This window comes from Pelobates fuscus, chromosome 4 (assembly GCF_036172605.1).
Source record: "Pelobates fuscus isolate aPelFus1 chromosome 4, aPelFus1.pri, whole genome shotgun sequence".
Lineage (NCBI taxonomy): Eukaryota > Metazoa > Chordata > Amphibia > Anura > Pelobatidae > Pelobates > Pelobates fuscus.
In genome coordinates, this window is record NC_086320.1 from 254377048 (window position 1) to 254402032 (window position 24985).

A 24985-nucleotide genomic window follows, 5' to 3' on the forward strand; every position below is an offset into this window, starting at 1 on the left:
TGTGGGTTCCACATAGACCTTGTAGGGAATGCTGTAATTATCCCTCCGCCTCGACCGATCTGCTTCTCCCTCTGGGATCGCAGTTCGATCAACGACGAGCTATCTGCACTCCTTGCCAAGAGAGCAATAGAACAGGCACCCCCAGACTCCACAGGAGTCGTAAGCAATATTTTCCTGGAGGAAAAGATGGGTGGCCAAATGCGACCGGTCATAAACCTTCGCCCGCTCAATGCCATGGTAAGGTACCGCCATTTCAAGATGGAGGGTATCCATCTACTGAGAGACCTACTCCTTCATGGGGACTGGTTGGCAAAACTGGATCTCAAGGATGCATATCTCACCGTACCTATAGCCAAAGCATCCTGAGATCTCCTGCGTTTCTATTTGTGGACAGAGACTTGGAGGTTCACCTGCCTTCCCTTTGGCCTGTCATCGGCACCACGGTGCTTCACCAAGCTGCTACATCCAGCTATGGCCTGGCTACGCAGTCGAGGCATTCGTCTAATCGTTTACTTAGGCAACATCCTGCTCATGGCCCAAACACGCTCCATACTCCTTGCACACCTGTGGCTGGCGGTGAACCTACTCTCCGGCCTGGGTTTCATTATCAACCAGGACAAGTCATGCCTGACTCCCGCTTGGGACGAGGCTCTTTTCAACACCGCTCCAACTTCCAGTAGACGAGTAGCCGTTCCCCATTCTTCCCATCTCGCGGACGCCCGTGGCGATCCAGAGGCTTCCGTGGTAACACCGGTATCAGACGACCTTATGGTGAGTTTACACATGCCACATGTTTCTTTTCATGTTTATGTAGGGGCAGACTCCAACATTTTTTCCCAGCCTGTGCACAGATAACCTCCGACCCCTGGGTGCTAAACACTATTTGCGGGTTCCACATAGACCTTGTAGGGAACCCTGTAATTATCCCTCCGCCTTGACCGATCTGCTTCTCCCTCTGGGATCGCAGTTCGATCAACGACGAGCTATCTGCACTCCTCGCCAAGAGAGCAATAGAACAGGCACCCCCAGACTCCACAGGAGTCGTAAGCAATATTTTCCTGGAGGAAAAGATAGGTGGCCAAATGCGACCGGTCATAAACCTTCGCCCGCTCAATGCCATGGTAAGGTACCGCCATTTCAAGATGGAGGGTATCCATTTACTGAGAGACCTACTCCTTCATGGGGACTGGTTGGCAAAACTGGATCTCAAGGATGCATATCTCACCGTGCCTATAGCCGAAGCATCCTGAGATCTCCTGCGTTTCTATTTGTGGACAGAGACTTGGAGGTTCACCTTCCTTCCATTTGGCCTGTCATCGGCACCACGGTGCTTCACCAAGCTGCTACATCCAGCTATGGCCTGGCTACGCAGTCAAGGCATTCGTCTAATCGTTTACTTAGGCAACATCCTGCTCATGGCCCAAACACGCTCCACCAAGCTGCTACATATAGAATTCTTGGATGTCCTAGTGGACACGGAGGCGGCCACTTTGAGCCTTCCAGTGTCCAAGATCCGTTCAATACGCTCAACTCACTTTGCGGCAACTGGCACGCCTAATTGGCCTCCTCGCATCCTTCATTCAAACAGTGTTCCCGGACCGAGCACTGCAACGCCTAAAAATAGCGCACCTGAGGGCCGGCGCATCCTATGTGGACCTGGTGTCGCTAGACAGCGAGACGAAGGACGAACTGCGCTGGTGGATCCTCAACTTATCCGCCTGGAATGGTAGGGCGATCTTCGGCTCCATGCCGGAGTTCACCATCAACTCAGATGCGAGCCTCCATGGCTGGGGGGCTCATTGCGAGGGTGTGTGAACAGGGGGTCGCTGGTTGAAATTCGAGTCCCGTCTCCACATCAACGCACATTGGAACTCTTGGCAGGCTCCTTCACGATCCGCAGCTTCGCGAAGGACTGGGCTCAAACATGCATCCGACTCCGCACGGACAACATCTCCGCGGTGAGGTATGTCAACCACTTGGGTGGTACTCAGCCTGCGGTTCTGGCCAGATTGGCGAAAGACTTTTGGGACTTTTGCTTAGACCGGAACCTGGTGATCCAAGCGGAATACTTACCAGGACTACACAACGTCCAGACGGACTGGGATTCACGATATCTATCAGACGCCAGCGACGGGAAATTGGACACGAATGTGTTCTCCAGTATATCGTCTCTCTGGGGCCCTTTTGCTATAGACCTATTCGCAAACCGGCTCGACACCCAACTCCCACGATTCTTCAGCTGGCGGCCAGACCCGGCGGCATAGGCAGTGGACGCCTTCCTGCAGGACTGGAGCGGAGGCCTCCTATACACCTTCCCCCCGTTCTCCATGATCCATCGCACCCTTGTTCACTCCTACAGACACCAAGCCGAGCTGGTCCTAGTGACCCCATTCTGGGAAACACAATCGTGGTTCCCCCAGCTTCTCGGGATGACAGTGGATTATCCCAGGCTGTTGCCGTCCTCCCAGGAACTTCTACTGGAGGTCCAGGGAGTTTCGGACACTACTGCCTGCTGGCGGAAGTCATAATTTTATTAAAGACACGGAGGCGAATATTGTCCCACCCATTTATACTACCCATGTTATGTTTAGCTCGTTTCTCCCCCCCCCCCACAGTTTTTTTCACTATATAGGTGACATGTATCGTCTTAATTTGTATGGTAAGTGGGGCCTGTGTTGGATGGGATTTGACTATGTAACTATGTCAGTTTGGGTCTATCTGGTTCTTTCACTGCAGATATTGGTGGGGCCTTGCGCTGCCTGGCCTTGATGTTAGTCTCAAGTACTAGTTTAACCCCTGGACTCCTGTTATTTATGTTTTCACAGCCTAAACCGATCCTGCAGAATGTCTGGCTTCCACATGTGAGGACCTTTCCCTGCAAATGAAGTTTGGTTGGCAGTTATCCAGTTATACGTCCCTGTTTATTGACGTGATGATCCTTCTCTTGGTTTGAAGTTTATAGTCTTTTTGGCTTCTCTCTGGACTATATTGCTGTTCCTGTTATGGACTTTGTGTATAGTGTCGCATCTTCAGAAAGAGGGAAATGGAAGGGAAGTGCTGCCTATTATACTGGGACCTGTGCAGGGAGGGGCCTATGTTACTGTATGTTCATTGTTTTTTTCATTCTGTTTGTATCCTTTGCTGCTATTGGTGGACAGTAAAGAAAGGGATGTGCAATACTCGCCTCCGTGTCTTTAATAAAATCATGACTTTTCATCATGTAATAGCAAAATCATGCAATTATATTAATTTAAATACTTGTTGTTTTGTTGTTGTTCTTTTTGTGATTCAGTTACATTGTCTACATCTGAAAAATTAACCAACCTACACTCTCAAGAGGTAAACCAACTAAGGGCCATGAGCAGAAGGATGAGTTGGATGCATAGTCTTACCCCACTGTTCATTGGAAAATCATTATTTACAAAAGGTTTGGGGATTTTAGATTAATTCCATAAAACCCATAAGTATGCACCCTTGTTGGCTGCAGACTTATTATTTCTGGCAAGAGAGAGTTTTGAACCTGTTACAAAGTTGCTTGAATTACTACTTCAACCCCCAGTAAAGGCCTTTTCTGACAATTATGAATGCCACCACACATTTATATTTATTTTGTTACATAAATTATGTGATTTTTGATACTTAAGCCTGGGGGCAGATCCAGAACATATCAGTGAAAAGAAATTGAACATACAGTGGGAGAAAGAAGGTGAGCAGCTCTAAATACACCTAAAATGTGGTATCCCCTACACCACCATAAAAACATAAGTATACATACAAAGCAATAGGTGGAGCCGCTTAAACCTTGAATAATCTGTAAAACACAATGGTATATACAAAATAGCGTAGTATGTCTATTCTATAGTAAACAATATGAAAGGTAAATAGTAGTAGTTTCACTCACAAAGTTGGAGTCATACCATCATATGACTCTCTTAGTATGCTTCTTGGGACCATTCAGGGGTTGTCCAGACCCTTTTGTAGCCAGGATCCTGGTATTTTCCTCTTTATGCTCTTATTTGGTATTCCAAAATAAAGCTGATCTGTTGGTAATCAGCCAACAGATCAGCTTTATTTTGGAATACCAAATAAGAGCATAAAGAGGTCTATTACAAAAGATTCAGGTAAACATAGGGTTAATTAGTCAATTATTTCTTAATGGTTGAGATTCCCTCCCCAAGCTACCATTGGTCAGAATCCTGAAAATCTCCCAATGAATTAAGAGCTTATGATTTAAATACTCCTATACTTGCCTGTATCTGGTTCCCCTCTGATGAGCTTCACTGGCGAAACGTGCACGTCAGGGGCTCTGGACACATACTGACACATTATTGGTGTCGGCACCTAACTCTCTGCTTATCAATTGCTAAATTACCGACATCAAGTTCATTCATGTCCAGCATCTCAGGAGTGCATATTGGAGACTCTTAACAGTAATTTTATGTGCTCTGTACATACTTTATTTCTCTTTCTTTTTCCTTTATTATGTTCATGGGGGGAGATTGATAAGACCAGGCATTTTATTAAGGGGTGCCCTCGAAGGCACAAGACTCAGGAATCTTTATTCTATACGCCTTCCTCTGTCACTGTCTGTATATTTTCTACTACCTAGGCAACCTGTTCAAAACTGTTTGTAAACCCTTTCTTTATACTTTGACCTATTATTTAGATGCAGCTAGCACTTAGGCAACTTGTGTGACTTTTAACCGGTTAACTGCTGCCTGTCAGCAGTCCTTCACAGGTGAGCTACTACTTTGTGCTCCACTGTGGTCAAGCATAAGATAACTCAGTGCAGGCAGCCGTTGTTACACTAGAATATACTGCTAGGTATCTTGCAGAAAAAACAGAGCCAGGTCAGCAACCCCTTATTTTACACTTTACTGCTTGACAGCAACCTGTATTTATTATCAATACGCTGCTATGATCTAGGCAGCTTTTGTGATATTTAACTGGCTAATCGCCGTCTGTCAGAAATCCGTCTTAGCTGAACCATCTTGGATCTTTCTGAGGTTAAGCACCATAGAACATTATCAATTATTGTATGTGGAGCTAACCCATGTCGTTAGTTGTAATATCATGTAGGGATTTACTTATCCATAAATCTTTTAACTATTGACAGCACTGGTTTAGCAGTCGTCTTATCTCCCCCCTCTTGTTACAGCTATTAGTGACATATAATATAGTATCACTTCTATTACGTGGGAATACACTAATGTTATATTGTAGCAAAACAGTATTGCTTCAGCATTAGTGTTATTATGTATACACTTTTACAGCTTGTATAAGTAGTCAGAGTTTTACTCACTGTATAGTCTCCACCCACTCCTGTTGTTCATATGATTTTTCTTTAATATATTTTTATTTTAGATTTATTTATTAAAAGTTACTTTTTAAGCCTATAATCTTCTCAGTAAATCATACACAGGTAGAATGGCATTTTTTTTCTTTTTTTTGTTTATTCTCTATGACACATTTTGTTAAACAGCTTAATGAGAGTATTTTTTTAAATTCTTTATTTGTAAAACATCCATATGAAGAAAAGAAGAGGTAAATGCAATTAATTTGGGCTTAAAACATATGTGCAAAAGGAGCATTTCCCAAAGTTACACCATGTTTAAGTTTAATGTAGAACATCTGTAAATAGGGGACCAATAGGAGTGAGGGATAAATAACAGAAACTGGGAAGTAGTTTTGGCTCTGAAGAGACATATAATATAGATTGTGACAGAGTGCATTGTTATGGATGGAGTGTATATTTCTCCAAAAGTATTGGAATATGTAAATTAATAGCCCCAGGAAGAAGGTCTGTCTGTTTTAGTCAGAGCAATTTTGCAATTTAATATGGGTTCCTGGGGTGGAGCATTTGGAGTGAAGGAAGGGCCAGTGCTCCATTCCACAGTTTACATACTTAACAGCAGGTGAGCAATCCAATCCAGGAGTTCTGGATAGTTGCTCGCCTGTTGGCAATGATTAGCACAGGACTGCTATTAAATTTCCCTGTCCGGGATTTATTTATTTATTTATAAAATATTTTACCAGGAAAGATACATTGAGATTTCTCTTGTTTTCAAGTATGTCCTGGGTCCACAAATCATTGTATTGTTACAGTTAGTGTACAATAAAATACAAAAACAATATTAATACACAATATATACAAAATTTAACATAGAACAGGTAGGAAATATATAATCAACCATGACATGTGCATTCTGTTTTGAGGTATGTAGAGAGGGATCTCTTAAAGGATTTTAAGCTTAGGGAAGATTTTAAATTGCGCGGGAGGTCGTTCCACAATTGCGGTGCTCTGTAGGAGAAGGAGGATCGAGCTGCTTTCTTTTTGTATTGAGGTAGACTGTATTGAAGTAAAGTGTTGGTACTGGATCGGAGGTTATAGGAAGTGGGAACAGCCGGGGAAAGCATTGTGTTCAGGTAGGGTGGGAGTTTCCCAGAAAAACTCTTAAACACAAGGCTTGAAAGATGAAGGGTGCGTCTGGATTCCAGCGACACAGTTTAGTTCTTTTAGCATGTCACAATGGTGGGTCCTGTAATTACATTGTAGCACACATCGGCAGAACGAGTTATACAATGTGCTGAGTTTATTCATGTGGGATTGCGATGCAGATGCATATACTACATCCCCATAATCAATGATTGGCATCAGCCTTTGCTGTACAATCTTTTCCTTTACTGTAGGGCTTAGGCAGGATTTGTTTTTGTACAGGGCACCTAGTTTTGGATAAAGATTAGATGCAAGCTTTTCTATGTGCAGGTCAAAAGATAAATTGGGGTCTAACATCATACCCAAGTATTTGAAAGAGTGGACTGCGGTCAGTGTGCCATTTGAAATTGTTTTGATGGATAGATGGGAATTGTGTAATTTGTGTAATTTAGGTACTGTTCCAAAGATCATTGTGACAGTTTTGTCAGTGTTTAGGAAGAGTTTGTTTTTTGCGATCCACTTTTCTACCTCTGTAAACTGGTCTTGGAGCACAGCCTCAAGCTGCAGTAGATCGGAATTGCTCGCATAGATTAACGTGTCATCTGCGTACATGTGTACATTTGAGGATTTGCAGACATTAGGCAGATCATTTATAAATATTGTAAATAGTAGGGGGCCGAGAATGGAACCTTGGGGAACACCACACGTGACTGGGAGAGGGAGGGAGTCGCTGTCAGAAATGGACACATATTGCGAGTGATCCGATACATACCCTAGCAAAATAATGCCCTAGCAAAATAAAGAAAAATAGCTCCAGTTAGGTCTCCTTGTTCCATGCCAGTTTGGATGTCATTGCAAACTTTTAAGAGGGCAGTTGTAGTGGAGTGATTCTGGCGAAAGCCCGATTGATCAGGGGTCAGATAGTTTGCTTGTTGGTAATACTCACATAGTTGCGTATGGACACATTTTTCTAAGATTTTTGAGAATACCCGGAGCAATGATATAGGGCGATAGTTAGAAACCAAAGTAGTGTCACCAGTTTTATGGATAGGCACTACTCTCGCAGTCTTCCAAAGTTTGGGTATGTATCCAGACACCAAGGATTCGTTAATTAGAGTTGCGATGGGTTTAGCAATTGCCGGCGCACTGAGCTTTAACAGCATTGCTGGGATTTGGTCAGGTTCGGACTGGTTTTTCATTTTTAGATTATTAATATGTTTTTCAATGACACTAACAGGTACAGGTCTAAAAATGAACTTGTCTATATTGGGACTTTGCAAATTTAGTGAGACCTGATCCACATTTGTAGTTTCAGGATGCGTTCCATTTATTAGCTTGGCAATCAGGGCAGTAGAGCATCTGACAAAATAATTGTTAAAGGCATTTGCTACATCTAAGGGAAGTTGCAGGGTTTGGTTATCCACTTTGACAGTGGAGGGTTGGGAGTGGATTGGGGGAGTTTGTAGTTTATTTATGACTTTCCAAAAGTTTCTAGGGTTTGAGATGTTATTGTTCAGATTGTCATAGAAATATTGGGCCTTGGCCAATTTTGTTTGTTTTGTGCATATATTTCGCCATTGTCTATACGCAGTGATCATTCATAGAGCCAGTACGCTTAAACTTTGACCACAAAGAATCCCGAAACTGGTACATTTGGATGAGGTCAGCTGTGATCCAGTTCATATGTGCTCCTTTTACCCTCACCTTACGCAGCGGGGCATGCAAATTCCAAATTTGTAGGAGTTCAGACTGAAAGAATTCAACAGCACAGTCTAGATCTGGGATAATATTTAATCTGTGCCATGGGAGGTTCTTGATGTCCTTTAGAAATGATTCAAGATGACATTTTTTGAAGGACCTAGTTATTTTAACCTTGGGAGAGGATTTAATAGCCTTTATTTTACGCACACAGTACACTAAACAGTGATCACTGAAAGTGTTTGGGAGAACACCGGCCTCCTGGATTCTATCAGGAGAAGTGGAGAGAATCCAATCTAGCAGGGTATGGTTATGCGAGTTGGGGAGGAGATTAATTACGTTAGCTGCAAAGTCTTAAACAGCGTGCAAGAACTATTATTTTTAGGATTCAGCCAATCAATATTAAAATCTCCAAAGACCAACAGTTCACTTTTAGGGTTTTGAGCTATGGTTTCACTAAGGAGATGGGCTATGTCAGAAAGGGAATGCACAGGGGAGTTAGGTGGACGGTAGATTCCTGCACCAATGATTGATTTACTGCACGGGATCTCAATTGTGCCAGAAAGGAAATCAAAGGTGGCACAAGCACTAAGGTTTTATGGAATTGTCAACATGTTGATAATGGAATTGTCAACATAAATAACAATGCCTCCTCCTCTCTTTGTTCTGTCATTTCTAAAACATAAATACCCCTGTATTGCAATGGCGGTGTCTGGTATTTTAGTCGTTAACCATGATTCTGAGAGCACAATGATTTTTGGTTTGTAATGGGAACACCAGGCTTGCAGTTCATCCAGTTTAGGGAGTAAACTACGGATGTTGCAGTGCACAAAAGAGAGGCCTTTTTTAGTGGGGAGATTAGGACTAGAATTAGCTGGGGGACCAGGGTTAGACTCCACATCATTTGCAAGGGCAAGTAACATAAGGAATAGGAATTTGGACATAATTTTTGTTTGGGCATATAGTGAATGGGATACTTTATAATTTTGTGAGGTGGGGGTAGGAGGGCTATTTTTTAGAACTCTCCACCAGCACTCAGCAGATAAGTTACAGGAACAAAGCATGCCATGGTGAATGATAATTTGTGTTCCAGTTTGAGGTGTGTGCTTATGCTGGTAGTGGTGTGAACAAAATTGGATTTAAAAAAGGGTTATTAAGAATATCAGTATGGTTATATTTGGATTCATGTTAGTGGTACGAGGTGTGTAGTTGAAAATGAAACAGAAATTGCGAAAAAACAAAAATGAAATAAAAAGTATATAGTATTGTTGTGTGATATATCTATTTGTAGGGAGAGAGGGTATGTGTTCTATAGGGTTAAGAGATTGGAAGGGTGCGCTGATCAGTGTTTGCACCTGTCATTTCAGGAGATTGAAAGTTGTGTGGGAGACCATCTATAAATGAGGAATTAAGCATGGGGTGGGTGGGAGAGATGCAGTCTAACTAGTGAGTTAGACTGCATCTCTCCCTACAAGAGCCTTTGTGTTCTGAAGGAGAAAGGAAACATTTATTTGGAAAAAAAAATCTCACTTTAGTAAATAAAATGAATGACTCCCAATGAGATATATTCTACTAGATGTTCACCACTATCTAACTGGAGAATTTGTGGTTATCACTGTGAATGAACAAAGTTTTATTTAACAGGAAGGTGAGACTGTCATCACTGGTATTCTCTCCAGAGTAGAGCAGTGAAGAGAAGGGAAGCAAGTTAATAAACTTTTTTTATTTTTATTTATTTATTCGTGGGGAGGGATGGATGCCAGCACTGATGGGGTTCATGAAAACTCCAAATGTGTTAAAACCAAATATTGGTTTTAATATGAATATTATATATATATATATATATATATATATATATATATATATATATATATATATATATATATAGTTAATAAGTTTGGTTACAACAGTATGCATTAAGCAAAGTAGAAATGATACTTTATTATTATTACAATTGCCAAAAATAACAACCATATTACCTTTTTCTGATAATATCTCAGGGGCCACATATGTTGGTGTTCCACACACAGCGAACAGTGGTTCTGTCACGTAGGCAGCAAGGCCGAAGTCAGTTAGCTTCAGTGTTGTTGACCCATCAGGATTTTGTTGTACCTGTAAGCAATATGTGTATACTGGAAATTAGAGCTGTAATGTGACACTAAAACATGCAAAACCCCATGGTGATATTCTCAATTTGGGGCTCGTAGACTGGGGGTGCAGCAGAGCAGATTAGATATACTTACCAGAAGGAGTCCATAGTATGCACCACTATCATCGTTCTTCAGCTCCTGGTGCTTCATCTGCCATGTCAGTACTGTACTCTCACACATGGGACTTTTGTCATATTTTGTCAAGTTAGGCATTTACCATAAGACAAAAAAGTCCCTGCTTAACAATACATTACAACAATATGAACATTTCATAAAGATTTTTGCCAAAAGCTATCCAATAGCTGTAAATGTGTTATGTAGGACCTGGGGTTTTGTAACTACATATAAAAAAAAAAGAAGGCAATAAAACCATTGCTAGATATGTAACATTATGATAACCTGAGATGGCTCATACAACACAGACACTGCCAGCTCTTTCCCCAGTAATACTACTTGTAATAAAACTTGGCCTCTGTACACTTTAAGTAGTCATGAATAATCTGACTAAGAATTTAAAGCACTCTTCTTTGAAAGTATTTTAGCACTACATTAAAATATACATGTTGAGGTTTCCCAGGTGCCTTTAATAATTACAGGCCTCCCAACTGTTTTGGTAGGACAGTTCTGATATTTGGGTTTTCTCCTGCCATCTTCACTTGGTGTTTCCTGGTGTTTTGGGGACACCATAGAACTGTCCTGAACAAGCATAGCACAAGTGAATTATTGGATGTGCATGTACTATGCTCTGGGCACTGAAATAGCCTGGTCAGACTGACCTTTCAATTCTATGGGCAGACCTGCCCCTTTCTGAGTCCGTCCATGCCAATGGTGAAACCAATGATGAAAATCACTTTTCATCCCAGACTTCCTACTTTATAGGACGCTGGAGTTGGGAGTTATGTAATCATAAGAAATAAAAGCATGATAGACAGGCTTGTTAATGTGTTGCCTGTGACAGACTCCCTTCCCCCCAAGATAGTTGTCACAGGGGCCTTCAAAACTCCTGTAACTAGGAACAGCCATGTGGTGGTCAACCTCTAAAAGTAAATAAACATGAATCAATGAGCACCTGTAATATAGGCTCCCTCTCAACTCAAAGCAGCAAAAAATATTCCCTGAAGGAAGTTAGTGGTGCACTCTAATTACCTATTCGTTTGTGAGGGACCTATTTCTTGTCTTATATACCTTAGGGTATATTGGACTAGTAATATTTATGTAATCCCTCTCCACTCAATCCTCGGGCTGCATATTTCCCTTCCATTGTAATCAGTTACAGAGAAAAGGTATACATAAGGGGGTGGCAAACTGGATATTTTCCTAGGATGATAAAAAATACTTGCACACAGGGCCGGACTGGCCCACCGGGATACCGGGAAATTTCCAGGCGGCCAGCACACCTCACATGGCCGGCCGGGATCATAAAAAAATAAAAATAATTTGCGGCGGGGCGGAGCTAGCGTGCGGCAGGGAGGGGGCTTAGCGTGCGGCGTGGGGCCTGGTTAATGCAGCATGGGAAGCAGGAAGGAGTCCCTGCTTCCCCAACAACCAGCCTCCAGGAGCTCCAAGGGATGTGGAGGTATTAGCAGGTCAGTGTGTCTGTGTGTGACACTGTATGTGTGTGTGACTGTCTGCCTGTGTGTGTATGTATGACTGTCTGCCTGTGTGTGTGTGTGTGTGTGTGTGTGAGACACTGTCTGTGTGTGTGTGTGTGTGTGTGACTGTCTTCCTGTGTGTGTATGTATGACTGTCTGCCTGTGTGTGTGTGACACTGTCTGTGTGCGTGTGACTGTCTGCCTCTGTGTGTGTGTATTTATGACTGTCTGCCTGTGTGTGTGTGTGACACTGTGTGTGTGTGTGTGTGTGTATGACTGCCTGCCTGTGTGTATGACACTGGCTGTGTGCGTGTGACTTCCTCTGTGTGTATGTATGACTGTCAGCATGTGTGTGTGTGTGTGTGTGACACTGTCTGCCTCTGTGTGTGTGTGACACTGTGTGTGTGTGACTTTCTGCCTCTGTGTGTATGTATGACTGTCTGCCTGCCTGTGTGTGAGACTTTCTGCCTCTGTGTGTATGTATGACTGTCTGCCTGTGTGTGTGTGTGTGTGTGTGTGTGTGTGACACACTGTCTGCCTCTGTGTGTGTATGTATGACTGTCTGTGTGCGTGTGACTGTCTGCCTCTGTGTGTGTATGACTGTCTGCCTGTGTGTGTGTGACACTGTGTGTGTGTGACTGTCTGCCTCTGTGTGTGTGTGTATGTATGACTGTCTGCCTGTGTGTGTGTGTGTGACTGTCTGCCTCTGTGTGTATGTATGACTGTCTGCCTGTGTGTGTGTGTGACACACTGTCTGCCTCTGTGTGTGACACTGTGTGTGTATGTATGACTGTCTGTGTGCGTGTGACTGTCTGCCTCTGTGTGTGTATGACTGTCTGCCTGTGTGTGTGTGACACTGTGTGTGTGTGACTGTCTGCCTCTGTGTGTGTGTATGTATGACTGTCTGCCTGTGTGTGTGTGTGTGTGTGTGTGTGTGTGTGTGACTGTCTGCCTCTGTGTGTATGTATGACTGTCTGCCTGTGTGTGTGTGTGTGTGTGTGTGTGTGAGACACTGCCTGTGAGTGTGTGATTATCTGTGTCTGTGTGCGTGTGACTGTCTGCCTCTGTGTGTGTGTGTGTATGACTGCCTGCCTGTGTGTATGACACTGGCTGTGTGCGTGTGACTTCCTCTGTGTGTATGTATGACTGTCAGCATGTGTGTGTGTGTGTGTGTGACACTGTCTGCCTCTGTGTGTGTGTGACACTGTGTGTGAGTGTGTGTGTGTGTGTGACTGTCTGCCTCTGTGTGTATGTATGACTGTCTTCCTGCCTGTGTGTGAGACTGTCTGCCTCTGTGTGTATGTATGACTGTCTGCCTGTGTGTGTGTGTGTGTGTGTGTGTGTGACACACTGTCTGCCTCTGTGTGTGACACTGTGTGTGTATGTATGACTGTCTGTGTGCGTGTGACTGTCTGCCTCTGTGTGTGTATGACTGTCTGCCTGTGTGTGTGTGACAAGGGTGTGTGTGACTGTCTGCCTCTGTGTGTGTGTATGTATGACTGTCTGCCTGTGTGTGTGTGTGTGTGTGTGTGTGACTGTCTGCCTCTGTGTGTATGTATGACTGTCTGCCTGTGTGTGTGTGTGTGAGACACTGCCTGTGAGTGTGTGATTATCTGTGTGTGTGTGTGTGTGTGTGTGTGTGACTGTCTGCCTCTGTGTGTATGTATGACTGTCTGTCTGCCTGTGTGTGAGACACTGTCTGTGTGCATGTGACTGTCTGCCTCTGTGTGTATGTATGACTGTGTGTGTGTGAGTCTTTTAGTGTGTGTGTGTGTGTCTGTCTGCCTCTGTGTGTGTGTGTGTGGCTGTCTGCCTCTGTGTGTGTGTGTGTGGGGGGTGCCTGCCTCTGTGTTTGTGGATGTCTTTGTGTGTGTGCATCTGCTAGTGAGTGAGTGAGCTTCTGTGTGTGTGTGTGTGTGTATGTGCGCATCTGCTAGTGAGTGATCTTCTGTGTGTGTGCACCTGCTAGTGAGTGAGCTTGTATGTGTGTCAGTGAGCTTGTCTGTAGGGATCGTGTGTGTGTGTGTGTTAGTGAGCTTGTCTGTGGGGAGCATGGGTGTGTCTGCTCCTGACTGTGGTGAGCATGTGTGTGCAGTGAGCTTGTCTGTAGTAAGCTTGTGTGTGTATCAGAGTTTGTCTGTACTAAATTTGTGTGTGTACCAGTAACCTTGTCTGTGTGTGTCATTGAGATTGTCTGTCAATGAGCCTATTTGTGTGCATAGGATTGTCTGTGTCTGCATGTGAGTATGCTTTACTGTATAATTTAATTACCCTAAAAGGACTAATATTTTGAATTGAAAAATAATTATTCTAATTTATATATATATATATATATATATATATATATATATATATATATATATATATGCATACATACATACATATACCGGTGGATATATAGATATGTGTGTTTGTGTATATATGCTATGTAGTGTGTGTTATATAACACACACTACATAGCACAATGACTTATGGGGCTGCCATAGATTTTTTTTCCAGGGCTGCTTCGTGTCCACAGTCCGGCCCTGCTTGCACAACCCCTTTTCATGTCTCCTCTGGCATGTCTAGGTGTCTCTAAGCCATGACTATATGCAGAAGCAATAAGGCCTCAATCCTCATTCAAAATAGCATGGTAATAAATATAGAAACACAAAACACCTGCCTAATATTGTTTAGGTTCCCCTAATGCTGCCAAAACAGCTCTGATGCATCAAGACTTGGATTCCACAAAACCTCTGATCATGTCCTGTGGTATCTGACTCAAAATACATTAGAAGCAGAGCCTTTACGTCCTGCAAGTTGCAAGGTAGGGCCTCAATGTATCAGTTCTGTTGTCCCAGCTCATCCCACAGATGGTCAACCTGATTGAGATCTGGGGAATTTGGAGGCCAAGGCAAATTCCTGTTCCTCAAACCCTTCCTGAACATTTCTGCAGAGTGACAGGGTGCATTATCCTTCTGAAAGAGGCCACTGCCATCAGTGAACACCATTGTCATGAAAGGGTGTAAGTGGTCTGCAACAATCCTTGCGTAGGTGGTATGTGTCAAAGTAACATCCACATAAATGCCAGGACCCAAGGTTTCTCAGTAGAACATTGCCCAGAGCAGAACACTGCCTCCGCCAGCCTGCCTTCTTCCCATAGTGCATCTTGCTGCCATCTCTTCCCCTAGGTAAATGACACACATGCCCCCGGCCATCCACCTGATCTAAAAGAAAACGTGATTTATCAAACCTGGCAACCTTGTTCCTTTGCTGCATAGTCCAGTTCTGATTCTCATGTCCCCTTTCAAGGCGCTTTCAGCTGTGGACAGGGGTCATCATGGACACTCAGATCAGTCTGCGGCTACACAGCTACAAACATAGCAAACTGCGATGCACTGTGTGTTCTGACACCTTTGAATCATAACCAGCATGATGTTTTTTCAGCAATTGGAGCAACAGTAGCTCTTCTGTGTGATCAGACCAGACAGGCTAGCCTTCTGTCCACAAGTGCATCAATGAGCCTTGGGCACCCATGACCCTGATGATGGGTCCCTGGTTGTGCTTCCTTGTACTACTTTTGGTAGATACTAAACAAGGGCAGACTAACAATGGGCTGTAGTATGGATTTGGGGCTTTAGCAGGGAGACAGGGGCCGTAGAGGGAGAATAGGGGCTATAATGGAAGAATAGTGTCTGGACTAGTGAGTTAGGGGCTGTAGTGGTGGGGTGAGGGCAGTAGTGGATGAGCAGGGGCTGTAGTGAGGGAATGATAGAGTAATTGGGGCTCTAATGGGGGTAATATGGACTGTAGTGGGGGCAGAGGTTTTAGTGGAGAGACAGGGGTGAGGGGAAATTGTGGCTCTAATGGCTGACAGGGGCTGGAGTGCAGGAATACGGACTAGAATGGGGTAATATAGGCTATAGTTTTTAATTCTAGAAAAACAGAAAAATGAAAGTGTAGGTACACTGAAAACAGAAATGGGTCTGTTAGTCAATGAAGACCAGGAGAAGGCAGAAATTTTAAATAACAATTTTTCTTCAGTATATATTATTATTTTTTTTTTTATTCAGAGGTTTTATTAAGGTCATGCAATAGTTACAGGTGGGTGTGATCACACAGATGTCCGAGTACAGTGACATGAAGTTCAGTATGGTATACAATGCAATAACAGGTTGTGTTAGTAAATTACATGTCTAACATCGGTTGCTAAGAGAGGTTTGTTCAGTTGATAAGATATTGATGAGGTTATGTTACTCATTGGGGTCAAGTTGTGGTTCGCAGCCCTCGCGAGCAGCGGGGTTGGTTTTTCAATGAGGTTTCGGTGAGGCCGCCTGGGGCCTAGCGTTCAGGGGCAAGGGGGGGGGGGCTTGTGGCAGCAGGGGGGGGCGGTTGTCGGGGACCTTGCTGTGTCCGGTACGTGGGGGGGAGGTAGGGGATTGGCAGTCTGTTCGTTAGCGTGTGGTGGGGGGCCGTCTCTTGGTGTTATCGCGTGTGTGTTGGGTGGCGTAGTTGTGTCTCTGGGGTTAGTGGAGTTGTGTGTGTCCTTCCTATGTCCCGGGGGATAATCTTGGTGCGTCGGTTGTCTTGTGCAATTACTTGTCTCAGCGTTGCTTCGTCCCTGGCGGGCTGTGTGTGGTCAGAGTCAGCCTGAGGAGGGCGGGGGAAAAGTAGGGGGGGAAAGGGTAAGGAGGGGTGGATGGGTTTGAGGTGAGCAGGGTAAGGAGTGGCGGGGTGGGGGTGGACTAGGGGGGGTCCGGGACCCGGTCCCACTCCAGCTCTCCCCGCCCCTGCCCGGGGTCGGCGGTCGGGGCGGAGGCCAGCCACCTTAGCCAGTGGTACCAGGTGTCGTGATATCTCTGTATATGTCCCGCCGCCGAGAGGACAAGCTCCTCAATACATCTGATGTCCTCCACTCTAGTCATCCACTCTTTCATCGTCGGGGCCGTGGTACGTTTCCAGTGTCTCGGAATGAGGCTTCGGGCCGCATTTAGTAGGTGCGGTATCACTGATTTTTTTAATTTGTTCATGGGGATTGGGGTCAGTTGGAGGAGGTAGGTTTCAGGTGTGAGTTGTAGGTTTGCTTCCGTTACGGTCTCCAGGGTTGTGTGGATTTCTTTCCAGAAGGGTTTGATGAGTGGGCAGGTCCACCAAATATGGAAGAGTGTTCCCAATTCTCTCCCGCATCTCCAGCATTCCGGTTCGCGGGTGGCTTTCATAACCGATAGTTTCTCTGGTGTGTTGTACCAGTGTGAGAGCATTTTATATCCTGCTTCCTGGAATTTCGTGGCTACGGAGGCCTTTTGTATAAGTGTGAACACAGTGGTCCATTCTTGCCCGGTGAGTACGTGTCCTAGGTCTTTTTCCCAGTATCTAGTGAAGTATGGTAGAGGTGCATCGTTGGGGGGTGTGATTTGTAGGCGGTAAAAGGAGATTGCGTGCGGTGGGGACGGGGGGTTTGAGCAAATTGCCTCAAAGGTAGAGAGTGTCCGTGATGCTGAGTCCAGCCCAGGTATGTTCTTCTTGTCAATCTTTCTTTTATTGAAGCATTTTTGATAGGGTACAGAAGAGAAGGGGGGGAAACGCATAGTTTGAGTACAGTAGAGGGTTTAAACATTGTCGGCCTGAAACTATTACATTTCTGGAATCAACGATGCTTCGTTTTTTGATTTTTTTCATAAATCAGGTTGGGAAAACAGGTTCATAAATCAGTCATAGAAAACAGGATTTTAGTACAGGCGTTTAAATCAGGCTTTGAAATCAAGGTAGTAAATCAGGCTATTAAATCAGGCTAGTAGATCAAGCTATGAAATCTGACTAGGAGATCAGGCTATGAGATCAAGCTATTAAGTCAGGCTATTACATAAATCAGGTTGAGAAAACAGGTTCCTAAATCAATCATAGAAAACAGGATTTTAGTACAGGCATTTAAATCAGGCTCTGAAATCAAGTTAGTAAATCAGGCTATTAGATCAGGCTAGTAGATCAAGCTATGAATCAGACTAGGAAATCAGGCTATGAAATCAAGCTATTAAGTCAGGCTATTAAATCATGCTATTAAGTCAGGCTATTAAATCAGGCTATTAAATCAGGCTATTAAATCAGGCTATTAAATCAGGCTATTAAATCAGGCTATTAAATCAAGATTAACGACATGACATTAAGCATGCTAGGCTAGTAGCGAAAACGTTAGTTTTAGTCCCGTTTAGATGTGTGATAAAATAGGAGTCCAAAAGTCTATCAGGACATAGTCCATTATAGCTGCGTTGCTGTGGTGGCGTGGCAGCAGTCTAGGCCGCGGTGCGGCAGTGGTAGTTGCTGGGAGTCATCCTATACCTTCAGTCGGCATTGGTAAGGCACATGCTGAACAGTCCCATGCATTGGAGCGATCGGCACAGGGCGCGGGCCCCCTCCTGCCCCAGGCCCATTCGGGGGGTGGCATCTTCTGACCACTGGCTCGATGGCTCTGTGAGGTCGAGGCAATCCCGTTGTGGGTGCAGTTGGTGCCGGGTCTCTTTCGCCGCCAGCGGCGGGCATTCCTCCTGCAGGGTGGTCGATGCTGTGGAGGTATTTCCCTCCTGGCACCCGGGCTGGGTGGGCTGCGTGGTTGCGCGGTTTTCTTGTGGGTAGATGCTGTGCCCGGAGTGGGGCGCCTCTGCCTCGTGTCTCTCACCTCAAGTTTGCGGTCTGGCCTTGGTTGCGGTTTCGCCTTTGTCTGCATGCTGCTAGGTCGGTTCTGCTTGTTAGCTGCCGGCTGGGATAGCCTGCTTGTCCTCTGGGCTTTAAGCCTCTGCTCCAGCTTGTGCCAGAATCTTGCAAATGCTGCGTTTATACGTTGGTGTATATCGCAGGGCTCCCCTGTGTCAGGCATGCTGTTTGAACTGCGGAGGTCGCTTGCCGCCGCCATTTTGGGTTCCCCATGCGTTAGGCTGGTCTGGAGTTGCAGAGTACAGGACTGCGTGATATGCTTGTGGTGCCTGTCGTTGGGATTGGACCGAGATGTCCCCCATCGGTCCAGAGGGGGGGGGGGGGTAGGAGATGACTGTTGCGAGGGATCCTTGACCGGGTCGGACAGACTGGGGAGCGGCCGTCTCCCTGCTGCCCGGTCTCCGGTAGGCCTCCGAGTGTTCTGCCCGGTTTCCAAGAGGTGACGGGTCAGAGTTTGGTACCGGACGGTACTCCCGAGTTTCCCCAGCATGCTAGGTGCCGTCCAGTCGTGGTCGTACCGATATTTGGGGGTATCACCCCTGAAAATTGTCGAGTGGAGCGGGAGCTGAGGCACAGCACGACCGCTCCGTCCGGATGCTAGGCTCCGCCCCCCCAGGTATGTTCTTCAGATATCTGGTCAATTGGTGGTGTCTGAAGCGAAGTGGCCAGTTATGTGGGTTGTTCGGAACCAGGTCTCCCAGAGGCGTGATCGTGCCTTGTTTGTATATGTAATTGATCCTACAAGGGTACGGCAGTCCCAATGTCGTGGTATAGCGAGGATCCTCCGCCGGAGGGAATTTTGGGTTCAGTGATATGGGGCACAGAGGCGAGAGCTCCGGGGCAAGGTCTTTGTGCGGCGCTATGTGTCTCCAGACACTTTCATGATGGCACATAGGGTTGGGTGTCGTTTCGGTAGTTCGCTGGTCATGGCCTTCGGCAGCCAAGGGAGAAGAGATAGAAGTATTCGTGAGAAACTTGCTTCTATCCGAATCCAGAGTTTGTCTTTTGGGTTGTGCGTCCATTTCTTCAGTATATATTAATGAGGATCCTATGCTAAGAGATATGCAAATGATTGCTGCAACAAACTTGCAGATAACTTGTGATTGGATAACTCGAGACAAGGTGCTACAGCTATTAAAGAAAATTCATGTAAATAAAGCTCTGGGGCCTGACGGTATCCACCCACGAGAACTTAAGGAGCTAAGTGGGGAAAGAAGTGAACCCTGTATTGAATTTTTCAAGATTCTTTTGTTTCAGGTATTGTACCGGAGGATTGGAGGAAGGCAGATGTTGTTCCTATATTTAAAAAGGGTTCAAAATCCTTGCCTGGAAATTATAGACCTGTGAGCTTAACTTCTGTGACTGGGAAATTATTTGAACGGCTATTAAGGGATAATATTCAGGAATTCATTGGGAAGAACCGTGTTATTAGCAATATTCAGCATGGTTTTATGAAACATAGGTCATGTCAAACTAATCTAATTGCATTCTATGAAGAAGTAAGTAGAAATACAGATCAGGGTGTTGCAGTGGATGTGATCTACTTGGATTTTGCCAAGGTATTTGATACGGTTCCTCACAATAGGTTAGTCTTCAAACTAAAAGAAATTGGTCTAGATGAATATTCTTGTTCTTGGGTAGAACATTGGCTTAAGGATAGAGTACAAGTTGTCATAAATGGTAAATTTTCAAGCTGGACAAAAGTGGTAAGTGGTGTCCCTCAGGGTTCTGTTTTGGGACCGCTTCTATTTAACATATTTATAAATGATCTTGAAATGGGCATTGAAAGCCATGTATCAGTGTTTGCAGATGACACAAAACTTTGTAAAGTAATAAAATGTGAGCAGGATATTGCCTTGCTGCAGAGGGATTTGGATAGATTGGGGGACTGGGCACTAAAATGGCAGATGAAATTTAACGTAGAAAAATGCAAAGTAATGCACTTCAGGGTTAAGAATGCACAAGCAATGTACACCCTAAATGGTAGTGAACTAGGGATAACCACACACGAGAAGGATTTGGGAATTGCTATAAACAACAAATTAGGTAGCAATATGCAATGTCAATCTGCCGTTGCTAAGGCCAGTAAGGTTTTGTCATGTATAAATAGGGGCATAAATTTTCGAGATGAAAATATAATTTTGCCTCTTTATAAATCGCTGGTAAGACCACACCTTGAATATGCTGTGCAATTTTGGGCACCTGTTCTAAATAAAGATATCATGGCACTAGAAAAAAGTGCAGAGATGAGCTACAAAATTGATAAAAGGAATGGAGCATTTTAGTTATGAAGAAAGGTTAAAAAATTTAAATCTCTTCAGTTTGGAAAAACGGCGCCTGAGAGGGGATATGATAACATTATACAAATATATTCGGGGCCAGTACAAACCATTATCTGGAAATCTATTCATAAACAGAGCTATACATAGGACACGAGGTCACGCATTTAGGCTTGAAGAAAGGAGATTTCATCTAAGGCAAAGAAAAGGTTTTTTTACAGTAAGAGCAATAAGGATATGGAATTCTTTGCCTGAAGAGGTGGTTTTGTCAGAGTCTATACAGATGTTTAAACTGAAATTGGATAAATACTGGCAAAAACATAACATACAGGGATATAATTTCTAATTAGTGGGGTAATAGCTGCTTGATCCAAGGAGACATCTGAATGCTATTTTGGGGTCAAGAAGGAATTTTTTCCTATCTTGTTGCAAAATTGGAAGCGCTTCAGACTGGGTTTTTGCCTTCTTTTGGATCCACAGCAAAAGCATATGTAAGGAAGGCTGAACTTGATGGACGCAAGTCTCTTTTCAGCTATGTAACTATGTAACTATGTAACATAGCACCAACGAGGCGGAGGCGGAGAGGACCGGAACAAGAGCATCGCCGGAGTGGAAAAAAAGCAAAGAACCTTTTGGACTTAAAGGACCACTCTAGGCACCCAGACCACTTCAGCTTAATGAGGTGGTCTGGGTGCCAGGTCCTTCTAGGGTTAACCCATTTTTTCATAAACATAGCAGTTTCAGAAAAACTGCTATGTTTATGAATGGGTTAAGCCTTCCCCCTATGTCCTCTAGTGGCTGTCTCATTGACAGCTGCTAGAGGCGCTTGCGTGCTTCTCACTGTTATTTTCACAGTGAGAGCACGCCAGCGTCCATAGGAAAGCATTATGAATGCTTTCCTATGTGACCGGCTGAATGCGCGCGCAGCTCTTGCCGCGCGTGCGCATTCAGCCGACGGGGAGGAGAAGAGGAGGATCGGAGGAGGAGAGCAGGAGGAGATCTCTCCGCCCAGCGCTTGAAAAAGGTAAGATTTAACCCCTTTCCCCTTTCCAGAGCCGGGCGGGAGGGGGTCCCTGAGGGTGGGGGCACCCTCAGGGCACTCTAGTGCCAGGAAAACAAGTATGCTTTCCTGGCACTAGAGTGGTCCTTTAATATCTTGGACTGTGGGTATAGTGAACTGACACTGTAAACACAACAAAGCAGGACGGGAGACCAGTACCGGGTTTGGGTAATGTAGAACTGGGAATTATATGCTCCCGGAGGGGTACAGGGATCACACACCAGCAGTGGCGTTCACACAAACCATAGGACCCTGGTGCAGAAATGATCCGTAGGCCCCTCCCTCCCTATTCCCCTCTGACAGAAACACACACACATACATAGAGACACACACACACATAGACACATACACACAGACACATACATACAAACAGACAGGCACACATATATTCATACAAACAGACACACACAGACCCATACATACAGACCGACACACAGACAGGCACACAGACAGACACACACATACAGACAGTCAGGCACACATACAGACACACACACACACACACACACAAGACGCACATACATACAAACAAACAGACAAGCACACACACATACAGGCAGATACACACATACATACAAACAGGCAGACACACACACACAGACATACAGACATACAGACAGACAGGCACACACATCCAGAGAGACAGACACACATACATACAAACACACACTCACAAAATGTTTAAGTCACCCTCCTGTTTTCTACCTTTTAGGTGCAGGAGGGTGACTTTCCCTGGGGTCCACTGGTGTCTCAGGTTGATGGGAGTCAGAGTTCCCACTCTGACTCCCTCTGCTTCCTTCCGGGCGGCTCTCAGTGTTAGCTGGGAGGAGTGACGTGCGGTCACTTCCTCCCAGCATGTGATGTCATCACAGGTGGCCCGGTCGCTCTGTTAAAGCACCCAGCGCTGACCAGGCCCCCTGACAATCCATATCCATCAGGTGGCCCTGACAGCATGGGCCACCCGATGGACCCCTTGGACGGCGGCCCTGGCGGTTTGCCACATGGGCCGGGGCCGCAGAAGATTATGGCGGCGGATACCCGGTCACAGGGGTCCACAGGGTGGCCAGGCCCCCTGGAGTGGCAGGCCCGGTCGCAGCTGCGACCCCTGCGACCACGGTATGCACACTGCTGTACACCAGGTACTCTGGAACTAACAAGAGGCCTAGACCCTGACCCTAACATAAATGCCACACAGAATAGGCACAGCACACCAAAACCCACAGCCATAGAGACCTGGTCATCACCAGCACCACAACTATGCTATATTAATGGTACGAATACATTTTTTAAAAAAATATTTAAAACAAAAAAGAGAAAAAAACAACAAGAATGCTGAAGAGAACGACTACCAATATATAAGACAATATTAGACCTACTTATTCCCACAACCCCACCTGATGATCCACGTTAGTGCCACCCGCACCCTAACGATAGCACGTAGCTTATGACGAGCACACCCGGTGGAGGGTGCGAGAAGCCGAGTGGACCACACGTTTAAGGGGGACCCCACTTCTCTGCACTGACAAACCAAGCAGACACCCACGAGGGGTAACCCACGCACACTTTTCAAGGGGGCCGGGCAGGCAAGCAACAGAGATGTATGGAGAATATCAGGGGGAGGCCCCAGGGCTGGAAAACTTAGAAATGAATATACACGAATAGCCACCGAGGGAGGCAGCTCTCTTCGGACATGAGGCCCTATGCCTCTAACACCCCAGGGCACGATGATGCAGTGCCAAGCCAAAGCGAAGGCACTAATTGGATTTGTATATACTTTCTTTTATGTTTCAAGTTGTTATACAGACTGCTCACATGTTATATGTTCTCAATAATGACCCAGTACCCCTCCAATCACGGAAGACTCCTCTGTACAGAGGCAGTGCTCCGAATTTTTGCTCTCCGGACCCCATAGGTACGACCTCTATGACACAGAGGGCTCAACGGCTCGGCTTGACTAAGCTGGGGAGAGCGGTCCCTCGCAACCATAGAACTACACTGCACCTCTACTTAGAAAACCACCATGAAGATCTGCACCCTAAATGTTAGGGGACTCAATGCCCCGGTAAAGTGACATCTTCTCACTAGAGAGGTCAAAACCCTAGGAGCAGATATATTGTGTCTCCACGAAACACACTTTAGACAAGGCGATCACCCCAAAATACTGACCACAGACATCCCACATCAGTTCCACGCGACGTCTCCCACCAAGTCCAAGGGGGCATCTATATTACTAAGTAAAAATGTTTTGTTCACATTGCATTCTCTAGACATAGACACGAATGGAAGATATGTGATAGTCATAGGAGTGATCGATGACATGTTATACACAATAGCAAATGTATATTCCCCAAACACTAACCAAAGAAACTTCCTGCACAAAATCATACGCAAAGTAGCCAGCATCCAAAAAGGCATCACAGTGATAGGAGGTGATTTTAACCACATACGACCCGATGTTAGACACCACACTCCCAACCATTGAAGCGGCAATGTAAGGCCATTGCAAAGCTCCTGCATGACAACCATCTATATGACACGTGGCGGATCATGCACCCCACGGAACAAGCATTCACACATTACTCAGCAGGCCACAACTCCTACTCCAAAATCGATGGGTTTCTGTTACTAGGTTCTGCACTAGACCAGCTCATCTCTAGTGAAATACACCAAATCACCTGGTCAGATCATGCACCAGTGACCATAGAGTTAAAAATTATGTATGACTTTAAACACCGCAGCCCATTGAAAATAAATAACTCCTTGCTGTGGGATAGGAATTTTGCAGAGACCTTTACACGTGACCTTCAAGCCTATTTTACCTTGAAGCCTATCTAACGACACAGGGGAAGTGTTGTGGACAAAATATTAACTGTACTAAATTTTTTGTTGTAAAATGTCTATTTACTCTGCATAGCTATAATCAATATTAATATTAATCATAAGCTACTTAAGATGGCCGCTGGGGAGTTTCCCCTGTCATCGACTAACACCCTCAATTAACAAGCTGGCGCTGGAATCTGGAGGAGAGCTCCATGACGTCAGTGACGTCGCACCCGGTAGGATGAGCAATTGATGAACCACTT

The 24985-nt window shown here is 45.0% G+C and overlaps 1 protein-coding gene across 1 annotated transcript in view; it reads right to left on the reverse strand.

Moving 5' to 3' along the window:
• Nucleotides 1-24985, reverse strand: part of DCLK3 (doublecortin like kinase 3) — a 154464-nt gene that overhangs the window by 35281 nt on the left and 94198 nt on the right. The window contains exon 3 of the mRNA XM_063452043.1: nt 10114-10246. Coding sequence (XP_063308113.1) covers nt 10114-10246 — 133 coding nt within the window. The remainder of the gene's footprint in view (nt 1-10113; nt 10247-24985) is intronic.